This window comes from Carcharhinus amblyrhynchos, chromosome 2 (genome assembly GCF_965287045.1).
Source record: "Carcharhinus amblyrhynchos chromosome 2, sCarAmb.v2.hapA, whole genome shotgun sequence".
NCBI lineage: Eukaryota > Metazoa > Chordata > Chondrichthyes > Carcharhiniformes > Carcharhinidae > Carcharhinus > Carcharhinus amblyrhynchos.
In genome coordinates, this window is record NC_137325.1 from 108,331,370 (window position 1) to 108,348,898 (window position 17,529).

At 42.5% G+C, this 17,529-nt stretch overlaps 1 protein-coding gene across 1 annotated transcript in view; it reads right to left on the bottom strand.

The window, feature by feature from the left end:
* Window positions 1-17,529, bottom strand: part of cubn (cubilin (intrinsic factor-cobalamin receptor)) — a 327,704-nt gene that overhangs the window by 245,389 nt on the left and 64,786 nt on the right. The window contains exons 18-20 of the mRNA XM_080214655.1: window positions 16,277-16,442; window positions 13,281-13,506; window positions 10,871-11,001 (exon numbers count right to left, since the gene is read on the bottom strand). Coding sequence (XP_080070781.1) covers window positions 10,871-11,001; window positions 13,281-13,506; window positions 16,277-16,442 — 523 coding nt within the window. The remainder of the gene's footprint in view (window positions 1-10,870; window positions 11,002-13,280; window positions 13,507-16,276; window positions 16,443-17,529) is intronic.

Below are 17,529 nucleotides of genomic sequence, written 5' to 3' on the forward strand. Positions count from 1 at the left end.
CCTGTCCATTATTAAGGGTTATTTGTTCATGGCTGAACTCAGTTCTCCTTTCACCCGATATTCATGGAAAGACAGCAAAGTACCACTGAATGGAAATCAAGAACAGTTATCTTACCCTCCCCAAGTCAAACAATAAGATCCCACTGTATGATTGTCTGAGATTCTTCTGCAACTGGATCCTGAACTTTCTAACTCACAGACCACAATCAATAAAGATAGCCAACAACACCTCCTCCATGATCATCCTCAACACTGGCGGCCCACAAGGCTGTGTTCTCAACCGCTACTATATTCCTTATACACCTATGACCGTGTGGCCAAATTCCTCTCCAATTCAATTTTCAAGTTTGCTGACAACACCACCGTAGAGGGTCGGATCTCAAACAGTGATGAGACAGTACAGGAATGAGATAGAGAATCTGGTGAACTGGTGCAGCAACAATAATCTCTTCCTCAATGTCAACAAAAGGAAGGAGATTGTCATCGACTTCAGGAAACATAAAGGAGAACATGCACCTGTCTACATCAATGGGGACGAAGTAGAAAGGGTCGAGAGCTTCAAGTTTCTAGGTGTCCAGATCACCAACAACTTATCCTGATCCCCCCATGCTGACATTATAGTTAAGAAAGCCCGCCAATGCCTCTACTTTCTCAGAAGACTAAGGAAATTTGGCATGTCAGCTACGTCCCTCACCAACTTTTACAGGTGTACCACAGAAAGCATCCTTTCTAGTTGTATCACAGCTTGGTATGGCTCCAGCTCTGCCCAAGACCACACAGAAGTACAAAAGGTCATGAATGTTGCCCAATCGTCACACAAACCAGCCTCCCATCCATTGACTCTGTCTACACTTTCTGCTGCCTTAGCAAAGCAGCTGACATAATTAAGGATCCCACACACCCTGGACATCCTCTCTTCCACGTATCAAAACCGACTCAAGAACAGCTTCTTTCCTGCTGCTGTCAGACTTTTGAATGGACTTACTTGCATTAAGTTGCTCTTTCTCTACACCCTAGCTATGACTGTAACACTACATTCTACACTCTCCGTTTCCTTCTCTATGAATGGTATGTTTTGGCTGTATAGAGCAAAAGAAACAGTGCTTTTCACTGTATGTTAATACATGTGACAATAATAAATCATATCAAATCAAATCAAAATCAGCTAACAATACAGATCAAGAATTTTATCTGAGACACTCACCTTCAATAGCAGTGATGAATTTCTCTATTTCTGATTTTTATGCAATTTTTGTTCATAGCTTGCATTAGTAAAAGCTTGACATGGATTGCAATTGTGCCAGGAGTCTATCATCATACCCAATATGAGCTGTGTGATGACTGACACCTAGAACTGTTTTTTATACTCAAATAGAATTCTCATTACCTCGTCTGGGTGAGGAACAGTTAGAGCAAATCTTGAGGAGGACGGCCAGACAAAAAGCTGGAGATGGAGAACTAAGATGGCACATGTCAGTGGCAGCTTCATGTTGTTTATCTGCTTCCTTTTATTTTTGTCCTACTATGGTTTGCAATAACTGTCAGTGAATCGTACTACAAAGCCCCTCACATTCCTTCTTCCATTGGAAGATACAACATTGCTCATCAAAAAACAACAATAAATCCCCTCCCCTCCATTTTCTTTTTCTGCTCTACAATTATCACGGAAGACAAATATTCAAATTCCAGGACATCCAGGGCACACATGCTAATCATTCTAACCCTCTCGCCACAGGGATATTCAGTCTTGGCTAGTTAGGGTGCAGACAAACAAATCACAACTGAACAGGAGGAACAGTTGATGGCATTGAGGAGTTTAGATTTTCAGGTTCTGTAGTGCCCTGTCTGAACTGACTATAGATATGGCTTGAAAAAGTGATTGGTCTGAATTATGAAGTGTTGGTGCAGACATTTGGGGCTATGTCAGACTGTATAGTGTACAGATGGTAGCCTAACTGGAGGAGTCCATCATCAGCTTGTACAAGATATTGATGATGGATTTGCACTTCTGCCTTGAGCACATAGATGTTCTAACTGGGTAGTAACTTCAGGCAATGGCCAAAAAGGATTTCATGGAGGTCACCAAGGTCATTAAGCTTGCTGTTCCACTTTCTAATGTCACTGAGTTGATAAAGACAGTCAATGACAATGGTGCAGTTGATCAGGATTGCAGCATATATAACCATCTCACCAACTCCCCCAACGTCTGGATACATGGCAAAAAAAGATATAGGGCCAAGCTGCTCAGAGAGCAACACCTGAGATCCATCAAGACTCTGCTTTCAAATAGTGATGTCCATCTCAGTCTCAGGAGCCTCCTGCTATAACATTGCTATCAGTCCCTTCATGCACTCTTGCCACTGAGGTAGCACCAAGTAGAAGCATGAGGACAGGATCATGATACTTCATACAAAATATATCAATCACTTGTAAGGAAGTAGCACCAAATTTACAAATCATTTATAAGGAAGTTTGGTTGCACTTGGTTTTAACAAAGGTTCTTGCTATTCATTTAGGTAGCCGCAAATGAATAGATGGCCATTAATAATGGAGAGCATGTTAATCGGGTCACTGAACTATGAACAATAGATCAGTAATGTTTGTAGTGGTGCCAGATTTGACAGTTGGTTGAATGTCTGGCCAGATAATAACTGCTGCATGAGTATTCCTAGCTGTGACTTCCATTCATTCATGTTTTTTTTTCTCCTTATCCGTCTAGAGCTAGCATTGGATTGCCCAGAGAACTCTCCATGCTGATTAATTTGTTTGCTGTGAATGAAATAAGCAGCTGATAAAAAGGCAGTTTCAGGAAAAGCAATAGAATCAGGGCTGTGCAACTGCAGATGCAATGCAACATTCAAAATACAGATCCAGTGAGACAAACAATTGCAGTCAACAATAACAAGTCCAACCCAGAGTGAAACCAAATCGTAAAATCACTTCTGCTCGTATTCTATTTGGATTGGGAGCTTGGCACTGAAAATATTGACCAACTTAGTTAGAATTCAATTTTTGTAAATTTGCTCTGAATCAGGAATATAGGGCTGGACTTCTGCCAGTCTGGGATGCCTTAGGAGCCTTTAAAAATGGCGGGTGTTCCTTGATTCCAGATTTTAAATCCCATTCCTGAGGGCTCTCATCTCCATGAGTGCCTTTGAACAGCACAGGCTTGTTCCTGCCATCTGTATTCCAAATCTAGCAGGATCCATTGTAGAGATAGTCATGTCCTACTCCTCCACAATTTACATGAAGTTGGACCAACTTTCCACTGAGCTGTTGTTCACAGCACCTCAGAGGTGTCACGAACCATAGTCTATACAAGAGAACCTTGTAAGTTCAAATGTAAATTCAAAATATCCTCCTCATGCCTCTCATGCCTAGTAATGCCCTACTTCACACCCTATGAAATCCAGTTCCACCCAATGCTATTGTGTAACCCCTAATCATTCCTATGCTCGCCATGCCAAGGTATGCCCCCAACCCATCCTCATATCCCCATACCAATTTATGCCTCCCAAACATCCTCTATATCCCTTAATTCTCTCCATGCTCATGCCGAGGTTTGGCACTTGCCACGCCCATTCATCGATTATATACTCTATAGAATTAATGAACCTATAGTGTTAGTAGGATGTATATAAAAGCTTTAAAAAGCTATTCAACTTTCTACCTTGTTAAAAATATTCCTTTTTATTACAGGCCAATAAAACTGTCAATTATCCATTAAAATATCAAGAGCAGAAACTGCAAGCATTTGAAATCTTTTTATTTTGTGTAAACAAATATTGTGAAATTGATAGTATATATCAACGTCAGAGCAGTCAATCAAGCAATGTTTTCCATGGGGCTTAGGTGTTTCAATAGGCAAAAGGATTTCTGTGCTCTCAGCCAAGCCTCATTATGTATTCTAAGCTGAGAACACAGGCATATATTAGACTATTCAATGTGTTTATAGTTTCAGCTCTTGATTCTTTAAAGGATCTGGATTATTGACACATTTATTCAGCTGTAGTAAAAAAGAGTTTATTTTTAAAAAGTGGAAAGGTATCACTGAATGGCTTTTTTAAAAAGAAGTATTTCTACACGCCTACTGTCACTATAGCATTCATTGCCATTATACAGTACATAAAGGGAGAATAGGCACGAAACAACATAGCTTAACATGCAGACATGAGCAGCCTTAAGAGGAAGGTGGCAGGCATGAGTTGGCATAGAGAGTGTATGTGGGTGGTGGGGGGGTGGGGGGGAGCGGTGGGTGTGGTGGGAATGCAAGTGCTGGAGGGCCTTTCTATTTTTATTATAACAGGGACAAAGTCCCACAGCACCATGGTGGGTTTTAAAACAGCCGGCCTCTGCACTGGGCCACCTCTGTCATAGCATTTGAAAACCTTTCTAGGATTGGCTGGCCCAACTGCAGTCGGCCCTCATGTCCACCACAATGAAAATTCTCCCAAAAAAAGTTCGAAGTGTTGTATTCATGTGAAAACTGGAGTAAATCACACTTTTTTTTGAGCAGGGGATTCAAAATGAATCTCACACACTCTGTACACTGAGAGTGCACTAGCGTAAATCAGTCCAAAAATCAGTGAGTGGGGCTTATTCCCGCTGGAGAGGCCGGAAGCATAGTGTTGAGCGGGACACTGCCCTTGCATCAATCTGTCAGAACTGAGATTGGCACGTGTGTAGTAGCCCCTCACTGCCGGCCTCCTGATCACAGGCCAGCTCGATTGCTGGCCAGCCCCCATGACCCTGCATCGCCACCCCACCAATCCCTCCATGGCCTGATCGCTGGCCTCCTGGACATGTCCAGGTCAGCCTCGACCCCCTTCCACCCCCAGCCCACCTCAATCTTCCTCCCCCCCTACAAAGGCAGCCCCAGTCTCCTTAAGCCATGCCAATTCCCTCTGCCCCGCCAGCAGCCACGACCCAGCCCCTCCTGCAGTGCCGACCATGCCAGCAGGCTTTCCTTGCCCCTTACGCACCACACAGCCCTGATTGCTGGCCTCTCTCCCTCTGTCAATCAGCTCAAATGCAGAGAGGTGGCGGGACCCTCCCTCCCCCACTGATTGCCCCCAGAGGCTCCACCTACAATAGGCATGCCCGCATTTGGCCCTGCCCCCTTTTCACTGCCCAATGTCCAATGAACAGTGCCATGATGCCCTCTAGGCACAGGCACTTTGCCCCTTGGGCAGTGCCATGGGACCCAGGCTAACACTGTCAAGGTGGCAATGCCCAGGGGGCACACCCCTGCCCCCCAACCCTTTGGGGGGGTCTCAATGCTTCCCCCATCATTCCAGCAGGGTCAGACTGCCAGCTCTCCACAAGGGGGGAAGTTATACTAAACCCCGCTGGAGTCAAGTGCTCCTTGCAAGAGGGGTGGGGGATAGAAGGGGGGCTGGCAGGCCCAGAGGCTTCAGTCCTGGGCCCACTAATGGAACTTAAGTCATATTCAAATGTTGAATTAAATAAATTATCCAACTCCAGGTCAGAAATTGGCACAGAGCTGATGGCGCTAGAAATCTGGCTGCTGGAGACAGGCGCAGGCATGGAATCAGCGAAACAGCCTCCGCTCGAGTCTCCCAGCCCACTGCACTACAAAAGCAGTACTGCGGGATGGGAGAATCTTATCCCACATCTCCCGTGGCAACAGGCCAAGCCGGGAATTTTCCTGACTCCCACTACCTGCCTCGAGGATGAAATTCCAGCCCATAAGGAGGCTCTTCGGCCAAGAAGCAAAGCTTTATTAACATTCAAGACATTTTAGTCTGCTGAACTGTGCTCCCTGTGAATAAGGATAGTTGGCCCGTTCGTATGAATATGTTGACACACCCTGGTAAAATTTATGCATGCGCTTTTACAGCTGAGTCATCCCATCATCTAAACAAGTTACAAGAGTTCAAAAACAACAGAGAGACAAATGGCAATTATATCCCAGCGCCCTGAGACTGCTGGATTGGCACTGGGTGGGCACTTATTATCAATTCAGGAGAATCAGGGCCTTCATATTTTCCCCCAATTATCGTATCAAGTGATACATAAAGAATTCTGCACCAACATGTGCAGTGGACATTTCATATTTATTTAGATCTATCATAATGTTGATAGAATCTATGCAAACATGCGTAAAGAATGTTTCATTCCACATTGAATTAGTTCTGGATTATAAGTCATTCAAGGACAGATTCTGTACTGCTAAATTTGGAGTTTTGGCAATCATTGCCCAGCATACCTGAATCAGTAAATTGTTCCAGTTAGATAGCTTCAGATAGACTAAAAACCCCTTCAACCATCAGCGATGAAACATTTGATTTATACATTTTTATTCCTGCACTGTCAGTATGAATGTCTGTAATGACTAAGTTTGTTTATTTATTTATGAGTCACAAGTAGGCTTAAACTGAGATGAAGTTTCTGTGAAAATTCCCCCAGTCGCCACACTCTGGCACCTGTTCAGTACACTGAGGGAGAATTTAGCATGGCCAATTCACCTAACCTGCATATCTTTGGCTGTGGGAGGAAACCAGAGCACCTGGAGGAAACCCACGCAGATGCAGGGAGAATGTGCAAACTCCACACACACAGTTACCCAAACCTGGAATCGAAACCGGATTCCTGGCACTGTGAGGCAGCAGTGCTAACCACTGTGTTACTGTGCCGCTCTGGGTAAAAGTGAATTTTAGGTAAATATGAATCCTTTCTCTAGTGACAGTGATATGATATCTAACATGAAGTGGTGAAGAAGGCATTCAGCATGCTTGGTTTCATCAGTCAGAACACTGAATACAGGAATTGGGACATCTTGTTGAAGTTGTACAAGACGTTGGTAAGGCCACACTTGGAATACTGTGTGCAATTCTGGTCACCCTATTATAGAAAGGATATTTTTAAACTAGAGTGCAGAAAAGATTTACTACGATGCTCCGGGATTTGATGGATTGAGTTATAAGGAGAGGCTGAATAGACTGAGACTTTTTTCTCTGGAGCATATGAGGCTGAAGGGTGAGCTTATGGACGGGCATTGACAAGGTAGATAGTCAATATCTTTTCCCAAAGGTAGAGTCTAAAACTAGAGGGCATAGGTTTAAGGTGCGAGGGGAGAGATACAAAAGTATCCAGAGGGGCAATTTTTTCACACAGAGGGAGGTGAGTGTCTGGAACAAGCTGCCAGAGGTAGTGGTAGAGGCAGGTGCAATTTTAACTTTTAAAAAGCATTTAGATAGTTACATGGGTACAATGGGTATAGAGGGATATGGGCCAAATGCGGGCAATTGGGATTAACTTAGGGGTTTTTTGAAACAAAATAAAAGCAGCATGGACAAGTTGGGTCGAAGGGCTCGTTTCCATGCTGTAAACCTCTATGTTCTATGTTTTGTCACTAATACATCATACTAAAATTTCCCTCTGGATCAATGAGCTCTTTCCTTGCACACAAAAGCAAAAGAACAAGAGTAGACCATTTAATCCCTTGAGCTTGTTCTACCATTCATGGATCATGGTTGATCTGTACCTCAACTCCATATACCCAACTTTTCTCTCTATCATTTAATAACTATATCTAAAATAAAACTAACATAGTCTTAAAATTTCAATTGATCCAGAACCTATATTTGCTTTGGGCAGTGTTCCCGATTTCCACTACCAATTTGTATTTATATATCTCTTTCAGCGGCAAATATTACATTCCACACATTGCAAGGACCCCAACCTGGTTGGGACTCATTAAAATTCAATAATGAGACAGCTCATTTTTCCTTTACCACCAAAAACCTAATCTTCTGTAAATTGCACAGCATTTAGATCACACATATGTGGGTGGCATCACTCAATGTGCCTCATCTGAAAAAAAATACTCAATATTCCTTCTAGATTTTGATTTGATTTGAGTTATATTGTCACATGTATTAATATACAGTGAAAAGTATTGTTTCTTGCACGCTGTACAGACAAAGCATACTGTTCATAGAGAATGCTGAGGGGGTTGAGCTATGAGGAGAGGCTGAATAAATTAGGCTTGTACACGTTAGAGTTTAGAAGAATGAGGGGAGATCTCATTGAGACGTATAAGATGATGAATGGGATGGATAGGATAGAGGTGGAGAGACTCTTCCCACTCAGAAAGGATAGTAGGACTAGGGGGCACAGCCTCAAGATAAAGGGGGGGCGGTTTAGAACAGAGTTGAGGAGGAACTTCTTCACTCAAAGGGTGGTGAATCTCTGGAATTCTCTGCCCGTTGAAGTGGTGGAGGCTACCTCGCTAAATATTTTTAAGACGCGGGTTGATGGGTTTTTGATAAGAGAGGGGATTAAGGGTTATGGGGAGAGGGCGGGAATGTGGAACTGAGCCACGACAGATCAGTCATGATCTTATTGAATGGCGGGGCAGGCTCGAAGGGCTAGTTGGCCTACTCCTGCTCCTATTTCTTATGTTCTTATGAAACTCGAGAGCGCAGAATGTAGTGTTACAGCCATAGTTAGGCTGGAGAGAAAGATCAAATTAATGCGAGGTAGATCCATTCAAAAGTCTGATGGCAGCAGACTTCTAGATGGTATCCGAGCCGTGCTGTCACTACTCCACTAATCAGAAGCATACAAGATAAGGCAATGCCTGAATGCCAAGCTGTTCCAGTACAATTACACCATCAGCATCTACCCAGCAATGTGGAAAATTGCCCAGGTATGTCCTGCGCATAAAAACCAGGACAAATCCAACCTGGACAATTACTGCCCCATCATCTACTTTCAATCATCAGTAAAGTGATGGAAGGGGTCATCAACAGTGTTATCAATGGCACTAACTCATCAATAACCTACTCACTGATGTTCCATTTGTGTTCCAACAGGGCCATTAAGATCCTGATCTCATTACAGCCTTGGTTCAAACATGGACAAAAGAGCTGAATACAAGAGGTAAGAGTAACTGCCCTTGACACCAAGGCAGCATTTGTCCAAGAATGGCATAAAGGAGCCCTAGCAAATCTGGAGTGAATAGGAATCTGTGGGAAAACTCTCCTTTGTTGGAGTTATACCTAACACAAAGGAAGATGGTTGTGGTTATTGAAGGTCAATCACCTCCGTCTCAGGGCATCACTGTAAGGAGTTCCTTAGGGTAGTCCTGGACACAATCATCCTCAGCTGTTTCACTTATGATCTTCTTTCCATCATAAGGCCAGAGGTGAAGATGTTCACTGGTGATTGCACAAAGTTCAGCACCATTCACAATTCCTCAGATACTGAGAAGTCCATGCCCAAATGCAACAAGACCTGGACAGCATTCAAGCTTGGGCTAATAAGAGGCAAATAACATTTGTGCCAAACAAGTGCCAGGCAATGACGAACTCTAACAAGAGCAAATTCAACCATCTCCCATTGACATTCAATAGCATTACCATCACTGAATTCCCTACTATCAACATTCTGGAGGTTAACATTGACCAGTAACTGAACTGGACTACAGCAGGTCAAAAACTGGGAATTCATTTTAGAGTAACTCACCTCCTCACTCCCCAAAGCCTGCTCATCAGTCACAAAGCACAAGTTTAGGAATGTGATGGAATACTCTCCACTTTCCTGGATGAGTGCAGCTCCAACAACACTCAAGAATCTCAACACTATCCAGCATAAAGGAGCCCACTTAATTAGTACCCCATTCAGCACCTTCAACATCCATTTCCTCCTCCATTGACAGCAGTGTACGCCATGTACAGTGGCAAATCACAAAGACTTCACCTTCCAAACCCACAACCTTTACTGCACAATAAGACAAGGACAGCAAATACATGGGAATATCACAACCTGGAAGTTCCCCTCCAAGCCACTCACCACCCTGACATGAAATGATATCACCATTTCTTCACTGTAACCAGGCCAAAATCATGGAACTTCCTCCCTAACAACACTGTCGGTGTTTATCACATGCATGCAATGGTTCAAGAAGGTGGCTCACTATCACCTTCTCAAGGCAATTAGGGACTGACAATACAACTGCTAGCCTATCCAGCCACAACCACATCCCATGAAATCTTTTTTAAAATGTGATAAATTGAAGTAGGCTCGATAGTGTTACCAATCGGATAAGAATGATTCTCTCATAAAGAGCATTAATGAAAAATATTATTGTCTTATTACTTAGATTAGATTGTTCAACAAAAGAAAATAGGGCAGGACTAGGTCATTAGGCCCCTTGAGCCTGCTCCACTGTTTAATAAGATTGTTATTGATTTGATTGTGTTATTAACTCCACTTTCCTGCCTGGCTCCCATAATCCTCAACTCCCTTATCGATCAAAAATCTGTCGATCTCAGCCTTGAACACACTCAATGCCCCAGTATCTTCTTGGGATAGAACATTCCAAAGATTAACAATCCTTTGAGAGAAGAAATTCCTCCTGTCAGATTGTGATGACTTCAGCCAGGCTAATGAGGTTGCCTTGCTAGGTATGAACTGCCTGATGGGTCCTAATTGATGGTTAAATGAGGGATTTTCATGTTCCATATTTAAAGCAGGTGTGTCAGTAACCCAGCCTGCATTCAGCAGGGGGTAACTAGAGAGTTGGCTGTGTACAGCTGTATGGTGTAAATAAAGTAACTTAGTGACAGGACTTTTGCCTCCGTGGAGTTATTACACAGATATAATTAGAAATCCCTTATTTGAAATTGCGCTCCCTAGTTTGAGATTCCCCAATTCCAAAGGATTAGCTTGTTATGCCAATACTGACTGTAAAACATAGTGCCAAAGTAGAGACTAATGCAGTTAACAAATATCATGCACTGGATTGTTTAAGTAAACAGGATTCAGCAACACTGGCTTTAGCATTGCCAACCTTACATAATTTCCACAGCAATATTATAAATTCTACATTGTAACAACATACCTGAGGAAGCATTGAGCGAATCATAACTTGCTGAGAATCCCTCAGTAGCTATACTTGAATCCGACACAAAAAGAAGGCTCATCATATTGCCACTGCTGGTTATAGAAGGAGGAATAGACCTACCGCAGAACCTATAACATGTGCGAGAAACCTTAACTTTGTGATCAAAAATGTGAATTTCCTTTAATAAATAAAAAGAAAACCTACTTTAGAACCAATAACAATTTTCATTTTTTATAATAGTACACTTGTGTGTAATATGAACATATAGGTGGCATTGTGGGAAATATATAAAAACAAAAATGTGTTGCATCACAAGTGTTAAATGCCAGTTTCCAAGCTGCTGTGGAAATTCAATCATGGAAAGCAATGTTCTTCACCAAAAAGAGAGGGAGGTCTGTAAACCAATTTAACATTCACATGAGAAGGACTAAAGGATTTTGTCTCATGCCAACCAATTACAAGTGGCAATGAATTAATTGCAAGGAGAGATTGTTCCATTCTCCCAGAAATAATCATTTTGCTTCCAGTGACTGAAACAAATGGGGACAGGCAGACAATAGTCAGTTCATTACATCACTTACTGAACTTCTCAGCTCATTGATTCCATTATTAGGTAAATGTGAATGCTGCTCTTTGGTGACTTAATGGTCAATTGAGAATCAAATTTCAGTTCAATGGCATAACAGAAAGCAATACTGACTAATCATCATATATGCATTGCAGTAGTTATTGTCTTCTTTTGTGTCTAATGTTTGATTTTTCTATCAAAGCATTTAATTTCCAAAGCAAAAATTTACATTAAAACTAATATCAATTTTCATTTTCTATCATAGTACACTCTTTATACATAATAATAATGTATGGAAGGTTGGTGGCAATGTGGGAAATACAGAAAAACAAAAATACGAACAGATTTAATAACATTTGCTCACTGTGCCCAGATTATCCACTAAGAGGGACACAAGTGTGTTGTGAATTTTCCCTGCTCCCCATTGAGGAATGCTATAACTTCTACTCAAAGTTTTGTCAAATTGTCTGCCCAAAGTTCATAGAATCATAGAATTCCTACAGAGCAGAAGGAGGCCATTTGGCCCATCGAGTCTGCACTGACCACAATCCCACCCAAGCCCTAACCCCATAACTCTAACTAATTACCCTACTAACTCCCTGACACTAAGGGCCTGATCTTCAAGCACAAAATCTTAGTAAAGTCGGGTGTGAGGTGAATAGTACAATTTGCATGCATTTAATTTAAATTGCTGGACACCCAAACTTATCAGCATTTCCCGCTTTACCATCATGTTTGCCCATCCAGATTTGGCATGAAACAGATATGCTCGGCGTAGGTCTGTTTCAGGCACTCCAGCCTCCGAAGCCTCAGAGCTTCCAGCAGCTCTCTAACTCAGATCAGTGGCGGGGAGGGAGGGAGGCGGGCCAGATGAATCTCCGCTGGGTAGGGGACACTCTGCCGGCAATCGGTGGAGTGGAAGAGGTGGAAGATCTGCCACTCTGTGGATGATCGTGGGGGAGGGCGGAAGTGGAGCAGGGGGTTACAATTGGTCTGGGTAGTGGGTACATAAAGGGGATAATTATGTTGTGGGGGCCATCGCTCCCAGGCCACTTTATCTGCTTTTTGTGGCCTGGGAGCGATGTGACAGGGGAGCGCTTTTCAATTTTTTTTAATGCGCGTGCGCAGTTGAAGGCTCCAATTGGAGCAGCGGGCATGATAAGCCCTGCCCACAGTGCGATTCAGATTCATGACTTTTTTTTCAGGCTGATTGTGTGTGGGGGCACCTGAGAACAGGGCTTCCAAGTCAGATCTGAATCATGCCCAGATTCAGCACTTAGAATCAAAATGGTAAAATTAAGCCCAGAAGGTCCATTTTGCATGGCCAATCAAATAACCCACACATCTGTGGGGTGTGGGAGGAAACTGGAACACCCAGAAGAAACCCATGCAAACAAAAGAAGAACAGACTCTACACAGACAGCGACCCAAGCTGGGAATCAAATCCAGGTCCCCAGTGCTGTGAGGCAGCAATGCTAATCATTGTGCTACCAAGCTGCACCAAGTTGAGGAAGCCCATTATGAGCCCCACAGTCTGTCCGTTCCCAAACAAGTTGACAAGATTAGCTATGCTGAGGACTGCTGCAGTTTTGAATGAGTGAAAAGGTTAAGTTGCTGATTTCAAAACACTTTAATTGCTAGGCTTGGAAGATTTGCCTTCCCTTAGAATCTGTCACATGTAGAATGAATTAATGGCAGCATATCAATCTATTCCTGAAGGGATTATTGGTAAATAATGGCAACTCAATTTTGGAAGCACTCAATAGTGCTGGATATCCAGTATACCTGAGTGATTATCATTACTGACTGTCACCAGACACAAAACTTAGAATTTCTTACCTTCCTAGTGGTCTGCCAGAACTAATGGTACCATTATCATATAACTCAACATAATCCTTGGTGCAGTTCATGTGATATTCAATATTAAAGGAAGTGAATGTTAGACGGATAACATATCCAGGCTGAACTGAGATATACCAGATGCATTTTGCACCGTGTGGATAATCTGTCGGGTGTCCAGGGCTGGTAATGGTACCAACTGACTGTGTCAGAACTTCGCCACAATCTACAAAGAAAATTATTATTTTTATCACTCACTGTTTGTTACAAAGAGGAATTTTGAATGATAAAGTACTTTACATTCTTAGTTCTGACAATTCTGATCATTTTTTCAGATGAGTACATATATTGCAGATATGTCAGCAAAGGATCCAACAGCAGGATGTGATCATCCTAACTCATTTATAGAACATAGCACATAGAACATTATAGCGCAGAACAGGCCCTTCGGCCCACGATGTTGCGCCGACCAGTTTTTTAAAAAAAAACACTGACCCACTAATCTAAACCAATCCCTTTTCATCCATAAACTTATCCATAGATCTCTTAAATGCCCCCAAACTAGGCGCATTTACAACCGCAGCAGGCAGGGCATTCCAATCCCTCACCACCCTCTGGGTAAAGAACCTACCCCTGACATCCGTCCTATAACTACCACCCCTTAATTTAAAGCCATGCCCCCTCGTGCTAGCATTCTCCATCCGAGGAAAAAGGCTATCACTGTCCACCCTATCTAAACCTCTAATCATCTTATATGTTTCAATAAGATCCCCTCTTAGCCTCCTTCTTTCCAGCGAAAACAACCCCAAATCCCTCAGTCTCTCCTCATAGGACCTCCCCTCCATACCAGGCAACATCCTGGTAAACCTCCTCTGCACCCTCTCCAAAGCCTCCACGTCCTTCCTGTAATGTGGGGACCAGAACTGCACACAGTACTCCAAGTGCGGCCACACCAGAGTTGTGTACAGTTGCAACATGACGCTGCGACTCCTAAATTCAATCCCCCTACCAATAAACGCCAAGACACCGTATGCCTTCTTAACTACCTTATCTACTTGATTCCCAACCTTCAGGGATCTATGTACACATACACCTAGATCCCTCTGCTCCTCCACACTATTCAAAGTCCTCCCGTTAGCCCTATACTGAACACATCTGTTACTCCTAATATTTATATCTGAGTTTATGTCAGAGCCTGTAGACTATAGCAAGTTCTCTGCAATGTTCAAACTACCAGGCATTTTATGTCATAGATCAAACATAATTATGTTTATAGTCTATTTTAATAAGTATCTGTATTAGTAGACCTCAAGGAGCCCTCATAGCTAATAAATCCAACAGTACAGCTCTTCTGATCATTAAGTGACCTTTCACGATGAATAAAATGGTGCTTTACTCAGCCAGAGAAATCAATGCAAAAAACATCTTGCAATAAACATTTATGTCAGTTTAAATAAATCAGGTTAATAACATACAAGAAAACTAGCTTCCAGAAAGGAACTTCAACAGGTGAGGCCTATGGACTAACCTACAAGATATGGAGGAGGTCCTGTGACACAATGGATTGTGTCACTGCCTCTGAGACAAAAGCTCTGGGTTTAAGCTGAACTCCAGGGCTTGGTGGACAATGTTAATAACAGGGTCAGGCTGGTTGTAAACCCTTCAGATGTACACCAAAGGCAACCAGTCAGAGTGGGGGAGCTTCCTGGTCACCATGTGATGGAAAGAAATTGGAACTCCAGACCACACTGTGCTTTTGAAAGTATATGTTGCCACAGTAGCACAGCTCCTCAGGAGGCTGGTTGGCTTAGTTGGTCGGATGGCTGGTATGGACCAGACTGATGCCACCTGCATGGAGTTCAATTCCCATTCTGGCTGAGACTGATTCAGGACCTGCTACCTTTCCCTACCCATGACAGGGGTTACAGTGCTGTTGGCTGGACTCCCCTTTGGAGGCAGAGAACTCAAAAACAAGATATTATATGCAGGAAGAGAACTCTGAAGGCAAAGTTAACCAGAATAAGATCAAATATAATATAATAATTCTGATCAGGATATTGAATTTGATGATCTACCATGATCAAAGTGAATGGCAGAGCAGGCTCAAAGGGCCAAATGGCCTACTCCAGCTCCTTGTTTCTATGTTTAACAATTCACATAATTGTTGTGGCTTTTACTGTTCAGCAACTTTCTTTCTCCTGCAGAAATATCTTTTTCTGTTGTCCAGCTGTGGGCAATACAAACAGGTCAATATTTATTGCCGATACCTAGCTGTCCTGATTCCATTGAAAACCAACCATGAAGTGTGGGACTGGAGTGACTTGTAGATCGGATCAGGCTTGAGTGGCAGGCTTTCTTCTCCACGGGACTTTAGCCAGATTTCATAGTCATTTTTATGTTACCAGCCAACACGACTTGCCATGGTGGGTTTTAACTTTTGGATTATTAGCCCAGTACCGTAACCATTAGAGGTCTTGTGGCACAACAGGCAGCGCCCCTGCCTCTGAACCAGAAGTTCCAGTTTCCATTCCCACCCCAGTATTTGATGGTCATGGAAGGTGCTTTCATCATGCAGACAACAGGTTGAGTATCAACCTGCAAAATTCTTCCAACAATGCCAATGGCAGGTCGTAAAAGCAGGAGAGGCTCCTGATTATCCATATTTGATGCAAAGTGGCACTTCTTAAGCTACTAGGCTCTGGCAATAAGCTGGTAATCTGTTCCATGAAAAACTGGCTATGGAAACAGATGAAAGTCTACCTTGTGCCCCATTGGTGTGGGGAGAGAAATAACAACAATCATAATCGCTAGGACGCTGTGCATCTGTATCAGGTACAAAGTGTTAAAGGCTTCATTTGCCCTCTCATGTTTAGCACCAGGATGGATCCACACCACCAGAACTCTTGCAATTTTGGGTCTATCGTAGCCAAAGTGCTTCTTAAGAAGGTTAAAGGATGAAAGGTGTCATGGGTGACAATAATCATGTATTAAATTACCTTTCTCTGCTGATCCATATTTAGCTCGAAATCCGTGGTTACTTATGTTAGAGTCTGTCTTGAACTTGATGAACATTGACCTTTGTGTTGACTGGACTATTGCTGGAATGGTGGTACCACAATATTTACCAATAAGTGGAGAGTCTTCGGCAGAACCATCCTTGACCTGAAAACAAACAGACTCCTTTCAGATGAGCAACAGGCATTATCATAAGCTCTTGATCAACTTTTCTATGGACACAATGAAAAAATAATTGTGGGTTAGGTTGATTAGCCATGATAAATTGCCCCTTAGTGTCAGCAGGACTAGAAGGATGAATGTGTGGGGTTGCGGGGATAGGACCTGGGTAGGATTGTAATTAGTTCAGGCTCGATAGGCCAGATGGCCTCCTTCTGCACTGTAGTTTATATGAATTGAATCTAGGTACACATAACTGACCTTTGAGAAAATTATAGGTTCACATTAAAAATTATACGCTGTTATTTTATTGGGGAAAATATCAATATTGTTTCGTAACAAAACTATTCCTAAAATAAGAACAGAAAGCACAGAAATACCCTGCAGATTGATATTGAAAAAGGAAAGTCAGATTAATGTTTCAAATGGGACTTAAATCATAACTAGCTCACCAAAAGTAGTGCATCATTTGTAAAAGAATTAGCTGTGGTATCTTGTTGCAGATATTTTAACTGTTGTTAAAATGCCTTCCCCAATCCGTGTGACCTTCTCCAGCCCAACAACCCTCCAAAATCTCTCTGCTCCTCCAATTCTGACTTATTAAGGTTTCTGAATTTCATTGGTTCACTGACTTTAGCTGCCTAGGTCCTAAGGTCTAGAATTTTCTTTTCAAACCTCTTTTGCCTGTCTATCTCTGATTCCCTCATTTAACACGTTTTTTTTAAAAACTACCTCTAGCCAAGTTTTCTGTTAGCTGTCTTATGTGTTAGTTCTATAGATCATATCTGCCCTTCAAAAGCATTGACATCAAATCTAAAAGAAAATCTCACATTGCAGGTTAAGGCACTTGCTACAGCAAAAAAATGGGTCAGTGTGAACTCAGCACTGAGTCCAAATGGTCCTGCTGAGTTCAGGTTCCTCCCATGCATGAGTCACATTCCAACCCATTTTTCCCCACTGGCAAAAATTAGATCTGCCATAAAAGAGGGATGGGACTTGCAGATCTGAGTCCTGTCCGTCATTTTTAAAGGTGACTCCATTAAAAACTGACCTAACGTTTCAATTCAAATCCTTC